The 17,155-nt window shown below is 47.2% G+C and overlaps 1 protein-coding gene and 1 pseudogene across 1 annotated transcript in view; one reads left to right on the top strand and one right to left on the bottom strand.

Moving 5' to 3' along the window:
• Positions 1–3,520: 3,520 nt before the first annotated feature.
• Positions 3,521–5,259, bottom strand: LOC124647557 (annotated as a pseudogene).
• A 703-nt stretch (positions 5,260–5,962) lies between these two features.
• LOC124647555 (separase-like) overlaps positions 5,963–17,155 on the top strand; it is a 31,494-nt gene continuing 20,301 nt past the window's right edge. The window contains exons 1-3 of the mRNA XM_047187477.1: positions 5,963–6,308; positions 6,541–6,831; positions 6,939–6,978. Coding sequence (XP_047043433.1) covers positions 5,963–6,308; positions 6,541–6,831; positions 6,939–6,978 — 677 coding nt within the window. The remainder of the gene's footprint in view (positions 6,309–6,540; positions 6,832–6,938; positions 6,979–17,155) is intronic.

Below are 17,155 nucleotides of genomic sequence, written 5' to 3'. Positions count from 1 at the left end.
TGCACTAACTAAAAAAACAAAAGCATCAACGCACACAAAACCATTATGTTCTACTCGTGCAACAGATCTATGCATAGATATGGCTCTGATACCACTGATGGGTTCGTTGCATAGAAAACAAAAAAATTCCTACCGCAAAGACGAATAAATCCAAGATCTAATCTATGGAAAAGCCAAGATCTAATCTACAAGATCGGAGCAACGAGATGGAGATGAGACTAACCCTCGAAGATTCCAAAGCCTACGAGATTAATCTCGTTGTTGGTGTAGACGATCGTCCCGGTGCTGCAATCCGGCGACGACTTCCGTACTCGGTCGCGCGTACGGTGTCGATGAAGCCCTTCCTCTCCCCGTTCCAGCGGGCAGCGGAGGTGTGGTAGATCTCCTCCAAGTTCCAGCAGCACGACGGCGTGATGGTGGTGGTGGAGGAAGAAAAGCTACAGGGCTTCGCCTAAGCCGGACCAGCGTATGGTGGAGGAGAGAGGCGGCCAGAGGAGGGGACAATGGATGGGATGGTGGCTGGCCATCCCCTCCCCTCTTTATATAGGGGGCCAGGTCGGTGGGGTGGTCCCCTTTCCCATCTAGGGTTAGGGGGGGCGGCGTCCAAGGGGGGGGAAGAGGGATTTCTTCCCCCAAGTTGATCCCCCTAGGGTTTTGGGGAAACCCTAGGGGTTTGGCCGGCTCGGGCCTTGAGGGGCATGTGCCCCTGGCCCATCAGGCTAGGGAGCACCCCCTCGGCCCATGCTAGGCCTCCTAGGGTCGTGGGCCCACTGGTGGGACCCCCGGAACCTTCTAAAACCTTCCAGATCATCCACCGGAAAAATCCCGAACTTTTCCGAAACCTAGAAATCAACTTCCCTTATATGAATCTTATTGTCCGGACTATTCCGGACCTCCTCGTGACGTCATGGATCCCATCCGAGACTCCGAACAAACTTCGTCTCCACACCATATTCAAATCTACTTATGCGACATCGAACCTTAAGCGCGTCACCCTACGGTTCGCGAACTATGCAGACATGGTCGAGACTCCTCTCCGAGCAATAACCAATAGCGGGATCTAGAGATCCATAATGGCTCCCACATATTCAACGATGACTTAGTGATCGATTGAACCATTTACATACGATGCCGATTCCCTTTGTCACGCGATATTTTACTTGTCCGAGGTTCGATCATCGGTATCTCCATACCTTGTTCAACCTCGTTACCGACAAGTACTCTTTACTCGTACCGTGGTATGTCATCTCTTGTGATCTTAATCACATGCTTGCAAGCTATTCAGACGACGTGCCACCGAGAGGGCCCAGAGTGTACCTATCCGTCATCAGGATGGACAAATCCCACTATTGATCCATATGCATCAACTCACACTTTTTGAATACTTAATCCCATCTTTATAACCACCCATTTACGCAATGGTGTTTGATGTAATCAAAGTACCCTTCCGATGTAAGTGATTTACATGATCTCATGGTCGAAGGACTTAGGCAACTATGTATCGAAAGCTTATAGCAAATTAAACTTAATGACTTGATCTTATGCTACGCTTATTTGGGTGTGTGTCCATTACATCATTCAACTAATGACATAACCTTGTTATTAATAACATCCAATGTTCATGATCACGAAACCATGATCATCCATTAATCAACAAGCTAGTTATACAAGAGGCTTACTAGGGACTTCTTGTTGTTTACATAACACACATGTATCAATGTTTCGGTTAATACAATTATAGCATGGTATGCAAAAATTTATCATAAACACAAAGATATTATAATAACCACTTTATTATTGCCTCTTGGGCATATCTCCAACAGATGCGTCGCCCCGCTGGAGGTGGTGCCAGACGCATTTCCGGTCCGCGGTCGCTCAGCGTCCGTTTATGTCGCGCCGCTGAAGATACCCTAAAAAGACCTTCACAATGTATTACCCATACATTTTCCATATACAGGAGAAAGTATATATATTTTTTGATGATAGGTGAATATTTCCAGACGGAGAGTTGATTTGGATACCACTGGATGCTCAGTTTGCCATGAATATTTTGAGAATGGAGGGTATTTGGTTTCTTTGGTGCAAGCATGCTAAACACTTCTCTTTCGGTTAGGCTCAAATCAATGCCAACTTATACGCTGAGCTTTTTGGTTATGGATTGGTTTGGTTTCCAATTAGCTATCTAGGAAGTTTGATATATTTTTGGAGGCTTACATATGCTGAATGAAAATACGTCGACAAGAGATTTTAAAACCGCCTCATTAGTTGGAAAAAAATTACTATCACCGGGAAAAGATTAGTGCTCATTAATTTAGTACTTACCAATATGATGGTGTACATGATTTTCTTCTTCCAACTTTTCAAGGAAGTCTTGCATAGATTGGATTATTTCCAATCAAGATTCTTTTAGTAAGGTCATAGTGAGAAAAGAAATATCGACTTAGAAAATAAAGTGCCGTTTGCGGCCCAAAAAATCATGAAGGGCTTAGCGTTCACGATCTTGAGGTTAAGAACAAGGCTCTTCTGGGTAAATGGCTGGCCAAGGTAATTACCGAAGACGGGTTTTGGCAAACCATTCCGATGAGCAAATATGTTGGTTCCGTGCGATATCTCAAGTTACTGAAACATGGGGATTCACATTTTAGGCTGGCCTTATAGCGATAAAGATGTTTTTTTCCCATATGGTTCTTTCTCGTATTAAGGATGGATTTTAGGTAAAGTTCTGGGAGGATAAATGGTTAGAAAATACTACGCTCCGAGAATAATATCATGCTCTTTACAACATCGTTCGTCCCAAAGGGGACACCTTAGCTAAGGTAATCGAAATTTTTCCACCGAATGTAACGTTGAGAATAGATATAGTTGGGCCCCGGATTGCATCTTGGAATGCATCCGCTACAAAGTTTATCTTCCGTCCAGTTGACGCATGGGGCGGATGAGTTTAGAGTGGCAAATTCTTCGTGGCTTCTATGTATAGAGTTTATTCAACCATTACACTCGCTAGTTAACAATAAAAAAATTTGGAAGATGAAGATACCGCTGAAAACTAAGCCGCACGGTATCTTCGTCGAGAGGTCATCCTCGCTAAAGACAACCTTACAAAACACAAATGGTAGGGAAGTAAAAAATATGCTTTTTATCATCACGATGAGACAATAAAACACATATTCTTCTAGTGCCAGTTTGCATGGTCTACATGGTCAATCATCCAAATAGGTTATACTTTATACCCTCTACGTAGTGTTGCAATATTTTCAGCAATTGGCTAAATGGGTTAGACCATAGGTTAAGTACTTATTAGGATGTGAGCGTGTGTCGTTATTTGACCGGTTTGGCTATGTAGAATGACAAGGCTTTTAACGATAAAAATTGTTCTTTATTGCAGGTTATCTACTTGTGTGCGCTATGCTCCGTTCATGGTCGCCTTTTTGGGTATAGAGAATTGCAATCTCTTTACATATGTGTCTACGGGTACAAAGAGTTGAAAATCGTTGTGTCTGCACTGCATATCCGGATCAATCTATGAAAGCAAAGGATTGACGACTTGCCCCGCGAAGACCACTACGCCGCTGAGGTCCTCCTTGATGAAAGGGTGGTCGGCGACGAAGTCCACGACTTGAACCGGCGTCCTCATCGGCGTCGGGCAGGTGAAGCCTCCAACGACGGCGGTCACCACGGCCGCCTCGGTCCCTTCCTCGTTCACCTCGACGAAGGCCTGGTGGAAGACGGCCAAGAAGACGAGCGGCGCCGCCGGGTTTAGCATCTCCGAGAAGTCGGCGCGGGGGTCGAACGGCATGCGCAGGCCGAGGTCTTTCAGCAGGGCCGTCGCGTCCGTCTTGCACGACACGGTGAAATTGGGCACCTTGAAGGTGCCCACGGACCTGGGTCATCAGGCTCGACCGCTCGAGGAGTCCTCGAGCAGCGCCGGGTTGGACCCCAGCATCTGCAGCAGGGCCTGCAGGCCATGGCGCTCGTTCGGGAGGTAGATGTACATGGAGAAGCACCGTCGGCTGAGGCTCTCGCCACCGCGGCCGCGGCCGAGCGCGTACGGGAGCCTGAGCACCTTGTAGCCGGAACGGCAGGCGATGTACTGCGGCTCGCCGCTCGACATGAAGAGCGCACGAACGTGGTGGCCGAAGGCGTGCAGGTAGAAGGTGCCGTCCAGCGTGCGCCGGGGTCGAACTTGCTGCGCCAGGCGCCCCATCGTGTAGCTGTCGATGGAGCCTCCGTGATCCACCCCGCCGTCACGCTCTCGAACCACTGGTTGATCTGGGTTCTTGCTTCCTCGGGCTGCAACTCTGCAAGCATCCAAGAGTTCAGGAGTCAGGACACGAAGGAAATTTGGAGTCGAGCACTGCGACGAACGAATTCCTGCTCAAAAGCTGCAGTGATCCAGAGGGGGCGGGACTCACCATGGCTTTGAAGGACGTCGTGCGCGCCTGGGAGCGGTAGTGCTCGGAGACGACGGCGTGAGGCGCATCGCAACATCGACCCACACGCTGTTGGCGAACCGCACCGTGGGCCCCCGTCGTCGCTGGTGTTAGTTTGATCTCCACGTCTCGACCCAACGGTCGTACGACACTGTCTCGCGCCTGATCCAGGCGCAACCGTATGGTTGGTGGGCCTCTGTCGTCAGCGCCATATAAAAGAGGTGGGGGCCGGGACACGGACGCCAAGGTTCGTCCGCAGCCATCCTCCTCACCGACACACCAAACCCTAGACCATCCGATATGGTGAGGCGATATAGCGACAGTAAGCTCTACCGACACCGCCGCCACCTCTTCGTCGCCGCCATGGCGAGCTCCTCGACGAACAAGCACGATGGTATGAACACTACTGCCCCCTCTAGTTTTCATCCCGGTTAGCCCCGTACTCGCTAGATCAGTAGCTATAGGTCCTAGCGGTGCTAACAATGGTATCAGAGCATGTTTAGTTGTTGATCTAGTTGAGGTAGCAACCCAAACCGGGATAGAATCAAAACCTTAACCCTAGATCGGTAATAGCCCGAGTAGAACAAGCACAACGCATCATGAAATAGATAAGAAAGAAAAGAACATAGAGGGAGGCGGCACACCTGCCGGCCTCCACCTACCGGCGTAGCTCCGGGAAGGGCCCTCCGCAGAGGCGCCGCGCAAGGGCACCGTAGCTAATCCACTCGACGGCAGCCCGCCCACCCGCAAGGGGAACACGCGCACCGGCGAGAGGGTCGGCCACGGCGTCGCGATCTCCCTCCACGACGGCCCCCTCGGCGGCCAGCATCGCCCTTGTCTCCTCGCGCCGCCGTCGTGGGTGAGGGTGAGAGGCAGAGGGAGAGAAGGAAAGAATGAAGGGGGGTAGGGTTTCGGGGTTTCTCCGGACTGTTTTGTTCGGCCGACTCCAGTGGACAACCGTCCGATGCGATCCGACGGCCAGCAGATTCCAGGAGCCGTTTCGGGCGAAGGGAGAGAGAGAAGAGGCCGTGGGCCGGAGGCTTGACGCGGCCCAGCTAGCACCGCATCTCGTTTTTGGCCCGTGCGCTGTTTTCTTTTTAAGAGAGAGTGACAGAGCCCATCTGGGCTGTTTTGGCATGTTTTGCTTTTGTTTCTAGTAATTGTTTTCTATTTTTAGTTTCTGGAAATAATTTAGTAATATGAATAAAGTGAGATATGGAATTTTTCCAGTGGGTTAAAATTCGAAAATTAAGTTAAGTTTAATTAAGTTGAAGTCATATTTATTGTTTCCTAATTTAATTGGAACCAACGGGAAAATTGAATTAGTAAATGAGAGTCAATTTTGAGTATGATGATTTTATTTAATGACCAACGTTGTTAATAAAATTGTATTCCGCAAGATTCAGAGTTATCATTATTGGTTCTATTTCTTTCCAACGGTGATGTAGAATTGATATTGAAAAGTGCCATGTTTTGATTTGACCAACATTAAATTGACTCATTTTGATGGAAATTTTGTTTCGGGAAATCATATGAGTTTTATCTTGGCTATTGAGCCCCTCAATGGAGGGAACTATGGCTCATGGCGAGAGAAGATTGAGGTGGGGCTTGCTTTGCTTGACCTCGACTTAGCACTGATAGAGGCTTGTCTCGTAGAACCTAAGGACCCCGTGAGGGGCGACAAAGAAAGTGAAGTTGACTTCAACAAAAGGGTTCTTGACCATGGATCAAAAAGAATGAAGTACGATCTTGATCGTGCTAAGTGGGACTCGTCCAACAGAAAGTGCTTGATGGTGATCAAGAGCTCCATTTTGGAGGCTATAAGGGGAGCAATCCCACAGTGTGACACCACCAGTGAGTACCTCAAAAAGGTAGAGAGTCAGTTTACTGGGTCTTCCAAGGCCTATGCTAGCACTCTCATAAGAAAACTTGTCACTACAAAGTACGTTGGTGGTGGAGTAAGGCATCACATATTAAGGATGAGCCATATGTCTTCCAAGCTGAAGTCTATAGAGATGGAGATTCCAGAACAGGTTCATCATCCATCCGATCTTTGCCTCACTCCCAAAAGAATTTGAGACCTTTGTTGTGAACTACAATGCACAACCAGAAAAGTGGGCCATTGAGAAGATGGTTGCCATGTGTGTGCAAGAAGAAGAGAGGATCAAGGGGCAATGTGGTGATTCTGTCAATTACCTAAGCCCATCCAAGAAGAGGAACTTTCAGAGTTCCAAGCCACAAGGGAAACCTCAGTGGAATCCTCCTTCTGCTAATCCGCATGAAAAGGCTCAAGATCACCAGCCGCATGAGGAAGTGGCCAAGGACACTTGCAAGTGGTGCAAGGAAAAGGACCACTACCAGAAAGACTGTGTGGCATTCCTGAAACATCTGTGCAAGAAAGGTGAGGATTTAATTACATTTGTAGATGAATCCTTATTTTTAAGTTATGCAAAATCTACTTGGTGGATTGACTCAGGTGCAACCGTTCATGTTGCAAATTCATTACAGGGATTCCGTATGAGACAGACCCTGCAAAGAGGAGAAAGATGTATTAAAGTAGCAAACGGCGTCCAAGCAGAAGTCGAAGCCATTGGAGATCTCCCATTAGTATTAGCAAATGGCTTTGTACTTTTATTATTAGATATGCTTTATGTACCCTTTTTGCATCGGAACTTAATAAGTGTATCGCGCTTAGATGATGATGGTTTTGCTTGCCATTTTGGTATGGTCAATGTAAGATCAAGTTTAATAATGAGATTGTTGGTCTTGCCTTCAGACAAGACAAACTTTATTTGTTGTCACTTTGTGATGAGAATGTGAATGTTTTAAAAGCTGATAATGAGAATGTCTCCACATCCCTGAATGAAAATAATAAGCAGAAGAGAATTGATGAAATCTCTTCGAAATTATGGCACTGTTGTTTAGGACATATTTTGAGGGGGGGAATAGAACGCTTAGTAAAAGAATCAATCCTTTCGCCTATGGAATTTTTGAATTTAGAACAATGCATCGATTGCATTAAAGGAAAGTTTATAAAGAACATTAAGAAGGGCGCCAAAAGAAGCACATGAGTTTTAGAAATAATTCATACGGATATATGCGGTTCGTTTTCTGTGAAATCTGAGGATGGCTATGATTCCTTCATAACATTCACGGATGATTATTCGCGTTATGGTTATATTTATCCAATTAAAGAGCGTTCAGAAGCATTGGATAAATTCAAGATATTTAAGGCTGAAGTAGAAAATCAGCATAGCATAAAGATTAAAGTAGTAAGGTCTAACCGTGGTGGTGAGTACTATGGTCGGCACACCCCATATGGCCAAGTTCCTAGACCGTTTGCAAGGTTTCTACAGGAACATGGCATAGTTGCCCAGTATTCTACACCGGGCGAGCCTCAGCAGAATGGAGTAGCTGAAAGTCAAAACCGTACCTGATGGATATGCTTGAAAGTGCATGGAGCCCCCATGTATGGTTTTGGTAATTAATGACAATCCCTATGGACTAATGTTTGCATTGATTTATATTTGTAGGAGTTGTCCATAGGAAATTCTTGAACCATTTGTTGGCTTCAAGGTTGCAATAAGAAGAATTTGATGAAGGATATCAAGTGTCAAGTATGTCTTGAAGATGAAGATGAAGTGAGCCCTCAAGTTACTTCAAGACATCAACATGATGAAGAATGAAGAATGAAGTGCAAGTTCAAGATGAGCCAACTCGAAGAGTTCATAAGCTTGAAGCTTGCCATGGAGAAATGAAGTGCAAGTTCAAGATGAGCCATCTCGAAGCGATCCTTTGCTTGAGTCTTGCCATCCATATGGTGATCATGGATATGTAAAGATGCGCCGAAGAATAAACTCTCCCATGGTGGATTATGGGGGAGCAATCCACATGGTGGTCATGGTTATGTGAAGATGCAACGAAGAAGAAGCTCTCCCATGGTGGATTATGGGGGAGCAATCCATAAGACTTCGTCAAGCAAGCACAATCAAGAAAGGCGTTCCATCTTGTTGAGGTCAAGATCGTCATCATCGAGCTCAAGTGGAATGCGCAAGTATAAGGTTTGCTCTTGATAGGGTTTCTTTCTCACCGGTCTCATAGTGTAGTTGGAGACCGGTTTATAGTTTAGTTGCCGTACTATCAAGAGGGCTCTCGAGTGAGTAACTCGATCGTATCGTTCGGAGAGAGCTCAAACCTTTGCATCCTTGCATCATATTTCTTGGTTGTTATTTGGATCTTATCCATGTGATGTTTTAGAGCTTGTGCTTATTCTCATGACAAGCTCTAGTTCATCGAAAACGGATTTCGCATAGACAACTTGTTGCATTTTCAAGGTTGGAGGTTTTCACCGGTATGTCTTTTTTAGATAGATCAAACCTTTCATCATTTGTTTCTATCCTACATTGTTGGATTATGATGGTTCCCTGCATGATCTTGTAGAGCTTGTTCCTAGCTTTAAAAAAAGCCCAAGATCATCAAAATCGGAGTCCGGATGCTGAAGTTATGCCCGTTTCAGTTTGATGTTTCTGTCAGTTTTCAGGGGGCGGATATTCCGGCCCATGTTTGGGGCGGATAATCCGCCCCCCCCCCCCCCGAAAAATCCGGCTTTTAGGAAAATCCGGCCAAATATCCGGCCCCCTTACTGCGAGCAGTTTTCTCATGTCCTTAGCCGTTTTTTGGGGGCGGATATTTTGCAAATATCCGGCCCGGAAAATCCGGCCTGAGCACACCCAAACGGTCATATTTCGATGGGAGGGGGTATTTAAGCCCCCTTCTTCCTCCTTGGGCAGCTACCTCTTCCCCTTTGTGCTCTCCACCATTGTTGACCTTGAGAGCTTGCCATATCTCTCTACTCCTCCTATACTTCTTGAATCTTTTTGAGGGAAAAGGAAGAGGAGATCTAGATCTACATTTCTACCAATCAAATCCCTCTCTTTGTGAGGGGAATTCACTAGATCTAGATCTTGGAGAAATTTGGTGTTCCTCCTCTTATTTGTTCTTCCTCTCTTATTCCCCCAATAGCTTTTGTAGCTTTGTTGGAATTTGAGAGAGAAGGACTTGAGCATCTTTGTGGTGTTCTTTCCATTGCATTTGGTGCATCGGTTTGAGTTCTCCACGGTGATTCGTGGTGGTGAAAGCAAGAAGGTTGTTACTCTTGGGTTCTTGGAACCCTAGACGGATTCTACGCCTTTGTGGCGATTTGTTGGGAGCCTCCAATTAAGTTGTGGATGTGTGCCCCAATCTTTGTGTAAGGCCCGGTTTCCGCCTCGAAGGAAATCCCTTAGTGGAACCGTGACCTAGGCCTTTGTGGCGAGGGTCACCGGAGATTTAGGTGAGGCGCCTTCGTGGCGTTCGGTGTGTGGTGTGAGTACCGCATCTTGGGATGAGGCCTTTGTGGCGTTGGTGTGCATCGAGCAACCACACCTCAAGGTGAGCCTCTTGTGGCGTTCGGGAGCACTAAGCAACCGCACCTCTCCACCGGAGATTAGCACTCGCAAGAGTGTGAACTCCGGGATAAATCATCGTCTCCCGCGTGCCTCGGTTATCTCTATACCCGAGCTCTTTACTTATGCACTTTACCTTGTGATAGCCATCGTGCTTGAAGTTATATATATCTTGCTATCACATACTGGCTTGTATTGCTTAGCATAAGTTGTTGGTGCACATAGGTGAACCATTGCTTAGAATAAGTTGTTGGTGCACATAGGTGAACAATAGTATATAGGCTTTGGGCTTGACAAAGTAAACGCTTGTTTTATTCCGCATTTGTTAAGCCCATCTCGTAAAAGTTTTAAATCACCTATTCACCCCCCCTCTAGGCGACATTCGTGTCCTTCAATGCTGAGAAGCATATTAAGTTACTCCACTTTACCGGTTAGTTTGTGGATGGAGGCGTTAAAAATAGCTATTCACATACTTAATCGAGTTCCTAGTAAGTCGGTGTCTAAAGCACCATATGAGTTGTGAACTAGTCGAGAACCTTCACTCAATTATTTGTGAGTGTGGGGATGTCCAGCTGAGGCTAAACTCTTTAACCCGAACATTGGGAAATTAGATCCTAAGACAGTAAGTTGCCATTTTATTGGCTATCTAGACAAGTCGAAAGGTTATCGTTTCTATTGTCCATACAGACTCACTAAGTTTGTAGAAACGAGACACGTTGTGTTTCTGGAGGATGAGATGATCAGGGGGAGCACGGTATCCCGAGAAATCAACCTTGAGGAGAAGCGGGTGTATGCACCCACTCCGATGATCGAGGAACCATTTTTCTCGATACCTGCTGCTGCTGCACCGACACAGGACAATGTCACTGCGACACATGTTGTTAGTTCTCTTGTGGTAACAGCGAATGAAAATAGAGAGAATGTTACCACACATGAGGAAGAGATGCAACAGCCCCACATAGAAAGTGCGCCAGATGTTGAAAACCTTAGAAGGTCTCAAAGAGCAAGAAAGCCACTGACGATTTTGAGATCCATGTCAGTGAAGAAGTTCAAATGGAGGGTGATCCCACCATATTTGAAGAAGCCTCGAGAAGTGCTCATTCATCGAAGTGGCTTGAAGTCATGGTTGATGAAACGAGATCAATGAGTAGCAACAAAGTTTGGGATTTAGAAGAAATTCCTAAAGGAGCCAAAACAGTAGGCTGTAAATGGGTCTACAAAACAAAGTGTGACTCTAGAGGGAATGTTGAAAGATATAAAGCACGACTTGTTACGAAGGGTTTCACTCAAAGAGAAGTAATAGACTATAATGAGACATTTTCTCCGGGCTCATGTAAGGATTCTTTTAGAATTATAATGGCTTTAGTGGCACACTATGATTTAGAGTTGCATCAGAGGGATGTAAAGACGGCCTTCTTAAATGGAGACTTGGAGGAAAATGTTTACATGGCACAACCCAAGGGTTTTGTCGTGGAAGGAAAAGAACATATGGGATGCCATCTGAAGAAATCCATTTATGGATTAAAACAAGCCTCCAGTGCAATGGTACTTGAAGTTCCATGAGACAATTAAAAGTTTTGAGTTTAATGAGAATAGAGAGGACAATTGCGTATATGCAAAGTTTAAGAAAGGGAAATTCATTTTCCTTATCCTATATGTGGATAACATCCTATTTGCTAGTAGTGATGTTAGTCTACTATTGGAGACGAAGAAGTTCCTATCCTCGAACTTTGGTATGGAAGATCTTGGTGAAGCTTCATTCGTTCTAGGAATTGAAATTCATCGAGATAGACATAGAGTGGTTTTAGGATTATCGCAAAAGGCATACTTAGAGAAAGTTCTAAAGAAGTATGGTATGCATGCGAGTAATTCCACGCCTGCCCCTATAGTCAAGGGCGATAGATTTGGGAATTTTCAACGTCCCAGGAACCAATATGAGATCGATCAAATGAAAGCGGTTCCATATGCTTCAGTTGTCGGAAGACTAATGTATGCTCAAGTATGTACACGCCCTGACTTAGCTTTTGTTACTGGGGTACTTGGCAGATTCCAAAATAATCCAAGAATAGATCACTGAAAAATGGTGAAGAAGGCATTGTGTTATGCGCAAGGCACAAAAGGCCTCATGCTAACATACAGAAGAACTGATTCCCTTGAGATAGAAGGGTATTCAGATGCAGACTTTGCGGGAGATGTAGATGAAAGAAAATCCACATCAGGTTATGTATTCACTCTCGCAGGTGGAGCTATATCGTGAAAAAGCTTCAAGCAATCTATCACAACACTGTCCACGATGGTTGCTGAGTATGTAGCATGTTATGAGGCCTCGGGGCAGGCAAACTGGTTAAAGAAAATTATACCCGGGTTGAGAGTGGTAGACAGCATTCAAAGACCACTTAGGATGTACTGCGACAATGAGCCAGCAGTATTTTATGCTCACAACAATAAGTCAAGTGATGCTGCCAAACACATTGAGATCAAGTATTATGTTGTGAAAGATAGAATTCAGGATCATACCATAAGTTTAGAGCATATAAGCACAAAGAAAATGCTCGCAGATCCGCTTACAAAAGGCTTACCACCCAGTGTTTTCAGTGAACACGTAGCCGGCATGGGTTTACGGAAAAGCCTATGATACCTGGATATTAAGGGTCTAGAGGAAGAATTTGTTTTAAAATGGAAAGATGTGTAGTAGCTGTTGAATCTGATGGTGCGTAACTGGCCATCATGACGAGACATGCTCTATATGTGTTGCGGTCAGAAACCCACCGGCGGGCAGCGACTGGCAACACAGTAGAGCCGGGAACAACTAGGGCTGCGGCTGGCCCCAGTCCCTCAGAGCGGCGGCCCGCAAAGCCTCCTGGTCACACGTCCGATGCTATCGCAAGGGCGTGCCACCTGACCTATACCTGGTCAGGAAGGTGTTGGATGATGCCTCGCTTAATTTCCTGCAGGGCATACACGTAAACGTTAAATACGAGCCTCGATCGGCTCTCGGGTTATCCGTGAATCGGCTCAAAGAGCCGATCCACCCATGATTCGTACAAGGTGTCCGAATATATGGTGGTCATGCTTGATCAAAATAAAGCTAATGAGATCTACGACGATGTAGGGTTTTCACCGCATAATCGGATCATCCTACTCACGATTGGGCCTCGCACTCGCGCACGGTGATCGTAAGCCGATCCTAGACAGGGCCTAAAAACCAACACGAGGTTGATCCCGGAACATCCTGTCTAGGGCTAGCAAACTTCACCCTGCACGCCGCTGGATCCTCCAACCCCTTGTAAGGCCTAACTATTGCGGATGTTAAACTAATCCTTGCGAGAACAAGGAGCAACCGTAACGGATCGGATCTACTAAACTATGATCAAGCGGGGTGCCGCCCCTACACCTAAGATAGGTGTAAGGGCGGCTAGATGTATAAGGGTTGCACTACGACGAGCATATGATACGAAGAACAATGCTAACCCTAACACATCTAAGATAACTACGTTGCTCGCCATCAAAAGGCTTCAGCACGAGCAACGCATGAACAACGTGGGTAGGCTTGTCTTTGCCTAGATCGCAAGATGCGATCTAGGCAGCATGGTGCTTACCGGAGAAACCCTCGAGACGAAGGAGTTGGCGATGCGCCGAGATTTTTTGTGTTGAACGTTGGTTGTTGTTTATTCCATAAACCCTAGATACATATTTATAGTCCAAGGGACTTTCTAATTCAGGCGTGCACCTAACCGTGCACGGGTAAAACTCCAACTCCTAACCGACACGTAACCTAATATGTTACAGATACAAGGGAAAACTAGCCCAAACTTTGCATGTAAGGCCGATTCACGTATTTCTTCTATATATATATTCTTCAAGCCCATCTTGATCGCGGCCCACCTCTGACTCGGTCAAATTCTGGTGATAACACATGCCCCCCTGGTTTTGGAAATGTCATTTCCAAAATCATTATGCTTTTCTTTCGTCGGGTCATGTCGTGGCAGAGCAGAAACCGCCGCAGAATCCTTCATCATGATGCCTTGCCCCTTCCACTTCTCCACGTGGCCGCAAAATTTTCCTGTTGGGCATCATCTCCTCGGAAACTGCTGTGGCATTGAATCTCCCTCATATCCCTTTTATTCAACCGTTCTAAACAGCTTGCTCCTCCTTCGTCCTCCTCGCATTAGCACCCAAAAACCCTCCTGTGCCACCATGTCTTCTTCCTCCTCCTCCTCCTCCGAGCTTTCCTACGGGTCCTCCTCCTCCCGCGAGACGCCGCCGGACATCCGCACCCCAGAAGAATGGGACCTGGAAGACCACGCCTCCTCCATCTGGTCCGAAGACGACCAGTCCCTGACCAGCGGGGATGAAGATCTTCAGTTCCTTGCCGTCGGGGAACTGGAGTCGGAAAGCGAGGACGACCGGTTCCCCTGGGACGGCTGCCCCACCTCTGAAGAAGAGGAAGAGGAAGACGACGACGACGACTCCCTCGAGGGCTACCCGCCGGCGAAACGCCTCCGCATGTGGTGGGACAACGATAGCAGCGACGATGAAGACGGGGATGAAGCTCCCGTAGAGGGCTACGGGAGTAGCGACGAGGAGCCCATCGGCAGCAGTGCCTATGAGAGTTCCGAGGATGACGACGAGGGCAGCGATGGCCCGTAGATTAGGATCTACTAGTGTAGGCCTAGCAGTAGTAGATTGGTCAATAGACCCTTCTTTTGTTCTTCCTTCTTTGAGCAATCGGCTCTTTCTTTGTAAGAAATTCTGTTTATGAATGAAGAAGTTTCCCCAATTTGACTTTGCCGATTTCTTTTAAACCGATTCTGAATGAGCCGATGGCAACGCATCGGTCTCTCATAATCCGCCCTTCCTTCCTTCGACCACGGGGTGACTGCAATCTTGGTCAAAACTCAAAAAGCCGATGTCAGCGCATCAAGCCTTCATGAACTATTCTTCGTCCTTTCGAACAATGAATTTAAGTTCCGCCGGATCACCACCCTTGACGAAAATCGCGGCGCAGGACTAGCCGATGGCTACCCAATCGGCTTTCCAAAACAGAGCATCCACCAGGCCAGCTGCCCCCCGAGTCTCAGTCAAGACGAAACAGAGACGAGGGCATGCCCTTCAGACAAATGGACCTGGGCTAGATCATGTCTGAGAGAACTATCATGCAGAGCAGAGAACCTTCAGGGTGAGCTGCCCCCCGAGCTTCTTCAGTCCACTTCTTTGTCTTTGCAGGTCAGATCGGCTCCTTTCTTTTGGTGGTTCTGAGGCAACCCACCCTTAGCCTGATCTGCACATCCATGCTGCTCTTGGCATTGTTCTTGAAGAGAGGATCTGAGCCATTAAACCACTCCATTGAGGAGTTCTTCCATTAGAGTCTCTCTTCGTGGTCCTCTTCCTGCTCCATTGACCCTCTGATTATAACAGTTATACCTCTTGAGTCGATGGCCATGCATCGGCTTGATATCCTTAAGTCGATGTCTGCTGCATCGGCTATGCTTAAAAAATTTAAATTTTTTACGGCCGATTTATGTATCGGCCCCCATACTTCCATACCCATCATCAAAGGATATCTTAGGCTGCTGGGCATTTGCGCTGCTGGGCACTCGCAAGACGCTTCTACTGAATATCCTCGTGTTTTATCCACCTGGGTGCCCCCCCGAGCCGATTCTTTCAAGGGACTTGATGGTATCGGCTCTGTTGGATTAAATGTTGAACCCAGGCAGAATGGATGGTGAGGATAATTTTGGCCGATTGCTGGAATCGGCCTCTACGTTGCTTGCTCGATGAAGGTTTTGTAATGTTCCTCCATAAACTTTTTGGGGCCGATCACAAGGATCAGCCTCGCCACGTTTGCTCATTGATTTGCTCCTGTTACACGGTCAGTCCGGTGGATAAAACCAACCTAACCCCGTTCTTTGTCACGTCGATACGCTCGCAGTCGTCCAAATTGATGCCTGAGAGTGGCTCTTGACCTGATGTCTCCCAAACGTCCATGCCGGCTATTGAAATCTCGGCTGAATCATCTGCGTGGACGACTTCTACTTCATCTCCATCCCACTGTATTAGGCATTGGTGCATCGTGGATGGAATGCAACGAGTTGGCGTGGATCCAATCTCTCCCTAGTAGTACGAGCATAGGTGCTCTTGCTTGTCGACAATAAAGAACGTCGTAGGGACGGTTTTCCTTCCTATGGTCGGATCCACATTCGGAACACCTTGTGTGTCAGATGCTTGGCCGTTGAAATCGCTCAGTGTTACATTGGTCTTGATCAGATCCGAGCTGGAGCGTCCCAACCGACGTAGCATGGAGTATGGCATAATGTTAACTGCCGCTCCGGTGTCCACCAACATCTTGTTGACGAGGCTGCCCATTGATGTAACCTCGCAAGTACGGGGCCTTCAAATGCACGTAACTTCTTTCTCGTGGCTTCTCAAAGATGACCGGCCGTGGGCCGCAGTCCAATTGTGCCACGGGTGCTTCATATAATCTTGGAGCGCTAAACTTCGTTGGAAGGATGAAGACCATGTTTGTGCCAGCCGATGTCTCATCATCGGCTTTCCTTTGCTTGGGCGCCACTCTTTTCTTTGTGGCCGACCTTCTTCGTCCGGGGTTCGCTGAATTTTGGCGGCCGGATCGGGCCGTGCCTTCCTCAACGTGTGCGGGTATAATCTTTCAGCTTCCTCCAACCCACGCAGACGCTGAACCCTTCGCTTCTGGGAACGGCTGAGCCCATCAGGGCACCATCTTGGCCGATGATACTTATCTTCTTCATCATCGTCCTCTAGTTCCTCGAGATCTTCCACCCGAGTGGACTCAGCATGCTTGTTCCGAGGCGGGAGAGGCCCTAGACGCTTGAACACGGACACCTTAGCTGCATCCTTCTTCTTCTGTTTGCATTCTGGGCAGTTGCCGATTGTTGGCAATCGGCTCATTCCTGAAGCCCAGCAGTGTCTGAAGAAGGGGCAGTCCCAGTGCCTATCCACGTCGTCTTGCTCCCCCGACTTTTCCTTGGAGTAGCGCTCATATCGCTCCTCGTCGTGATCATGCCGACGACGTCTCCTGTCGTCCCTAGCCAGACGATCTTTTTCATCATCGTCGCTGTATCGCCGGCGTTGGTCATACTGACTCACATACTTGTTGAGGAGGTGATCAGAGAGAGGTCGTTGATATCTTATGTTCTTCACTTCTCCCTCTGTGACGTGGCGCTTGCCGTTTTGGCGGAGCCGATCGCGTGGAGCGGCTTCCTCTGTGTCTTTGCTATGAGAGCAGCTGCCCTCATCTCCGTC

This window comes from Lolium rigidum, chromosome 4 (genome assembly GCF_022539505.1).
Source record: "Lolium rigidum isolate FL_2022 chromosome 4, APGP_CSIRO_Lrig_0.1, whole genome shotgun sequence".
Lineage (NCBI taxonomy): Eukaryota > Viridiplantae > Streptophyta > Magnoliopsida > Poales > Poaceae > Lolium > Lolium rigidum.
The sequence above is the reverse complement of the archived record's forward strand: the minus strand, read 5'-3'. Positions and strand labels throughout refer to the sequence as shown.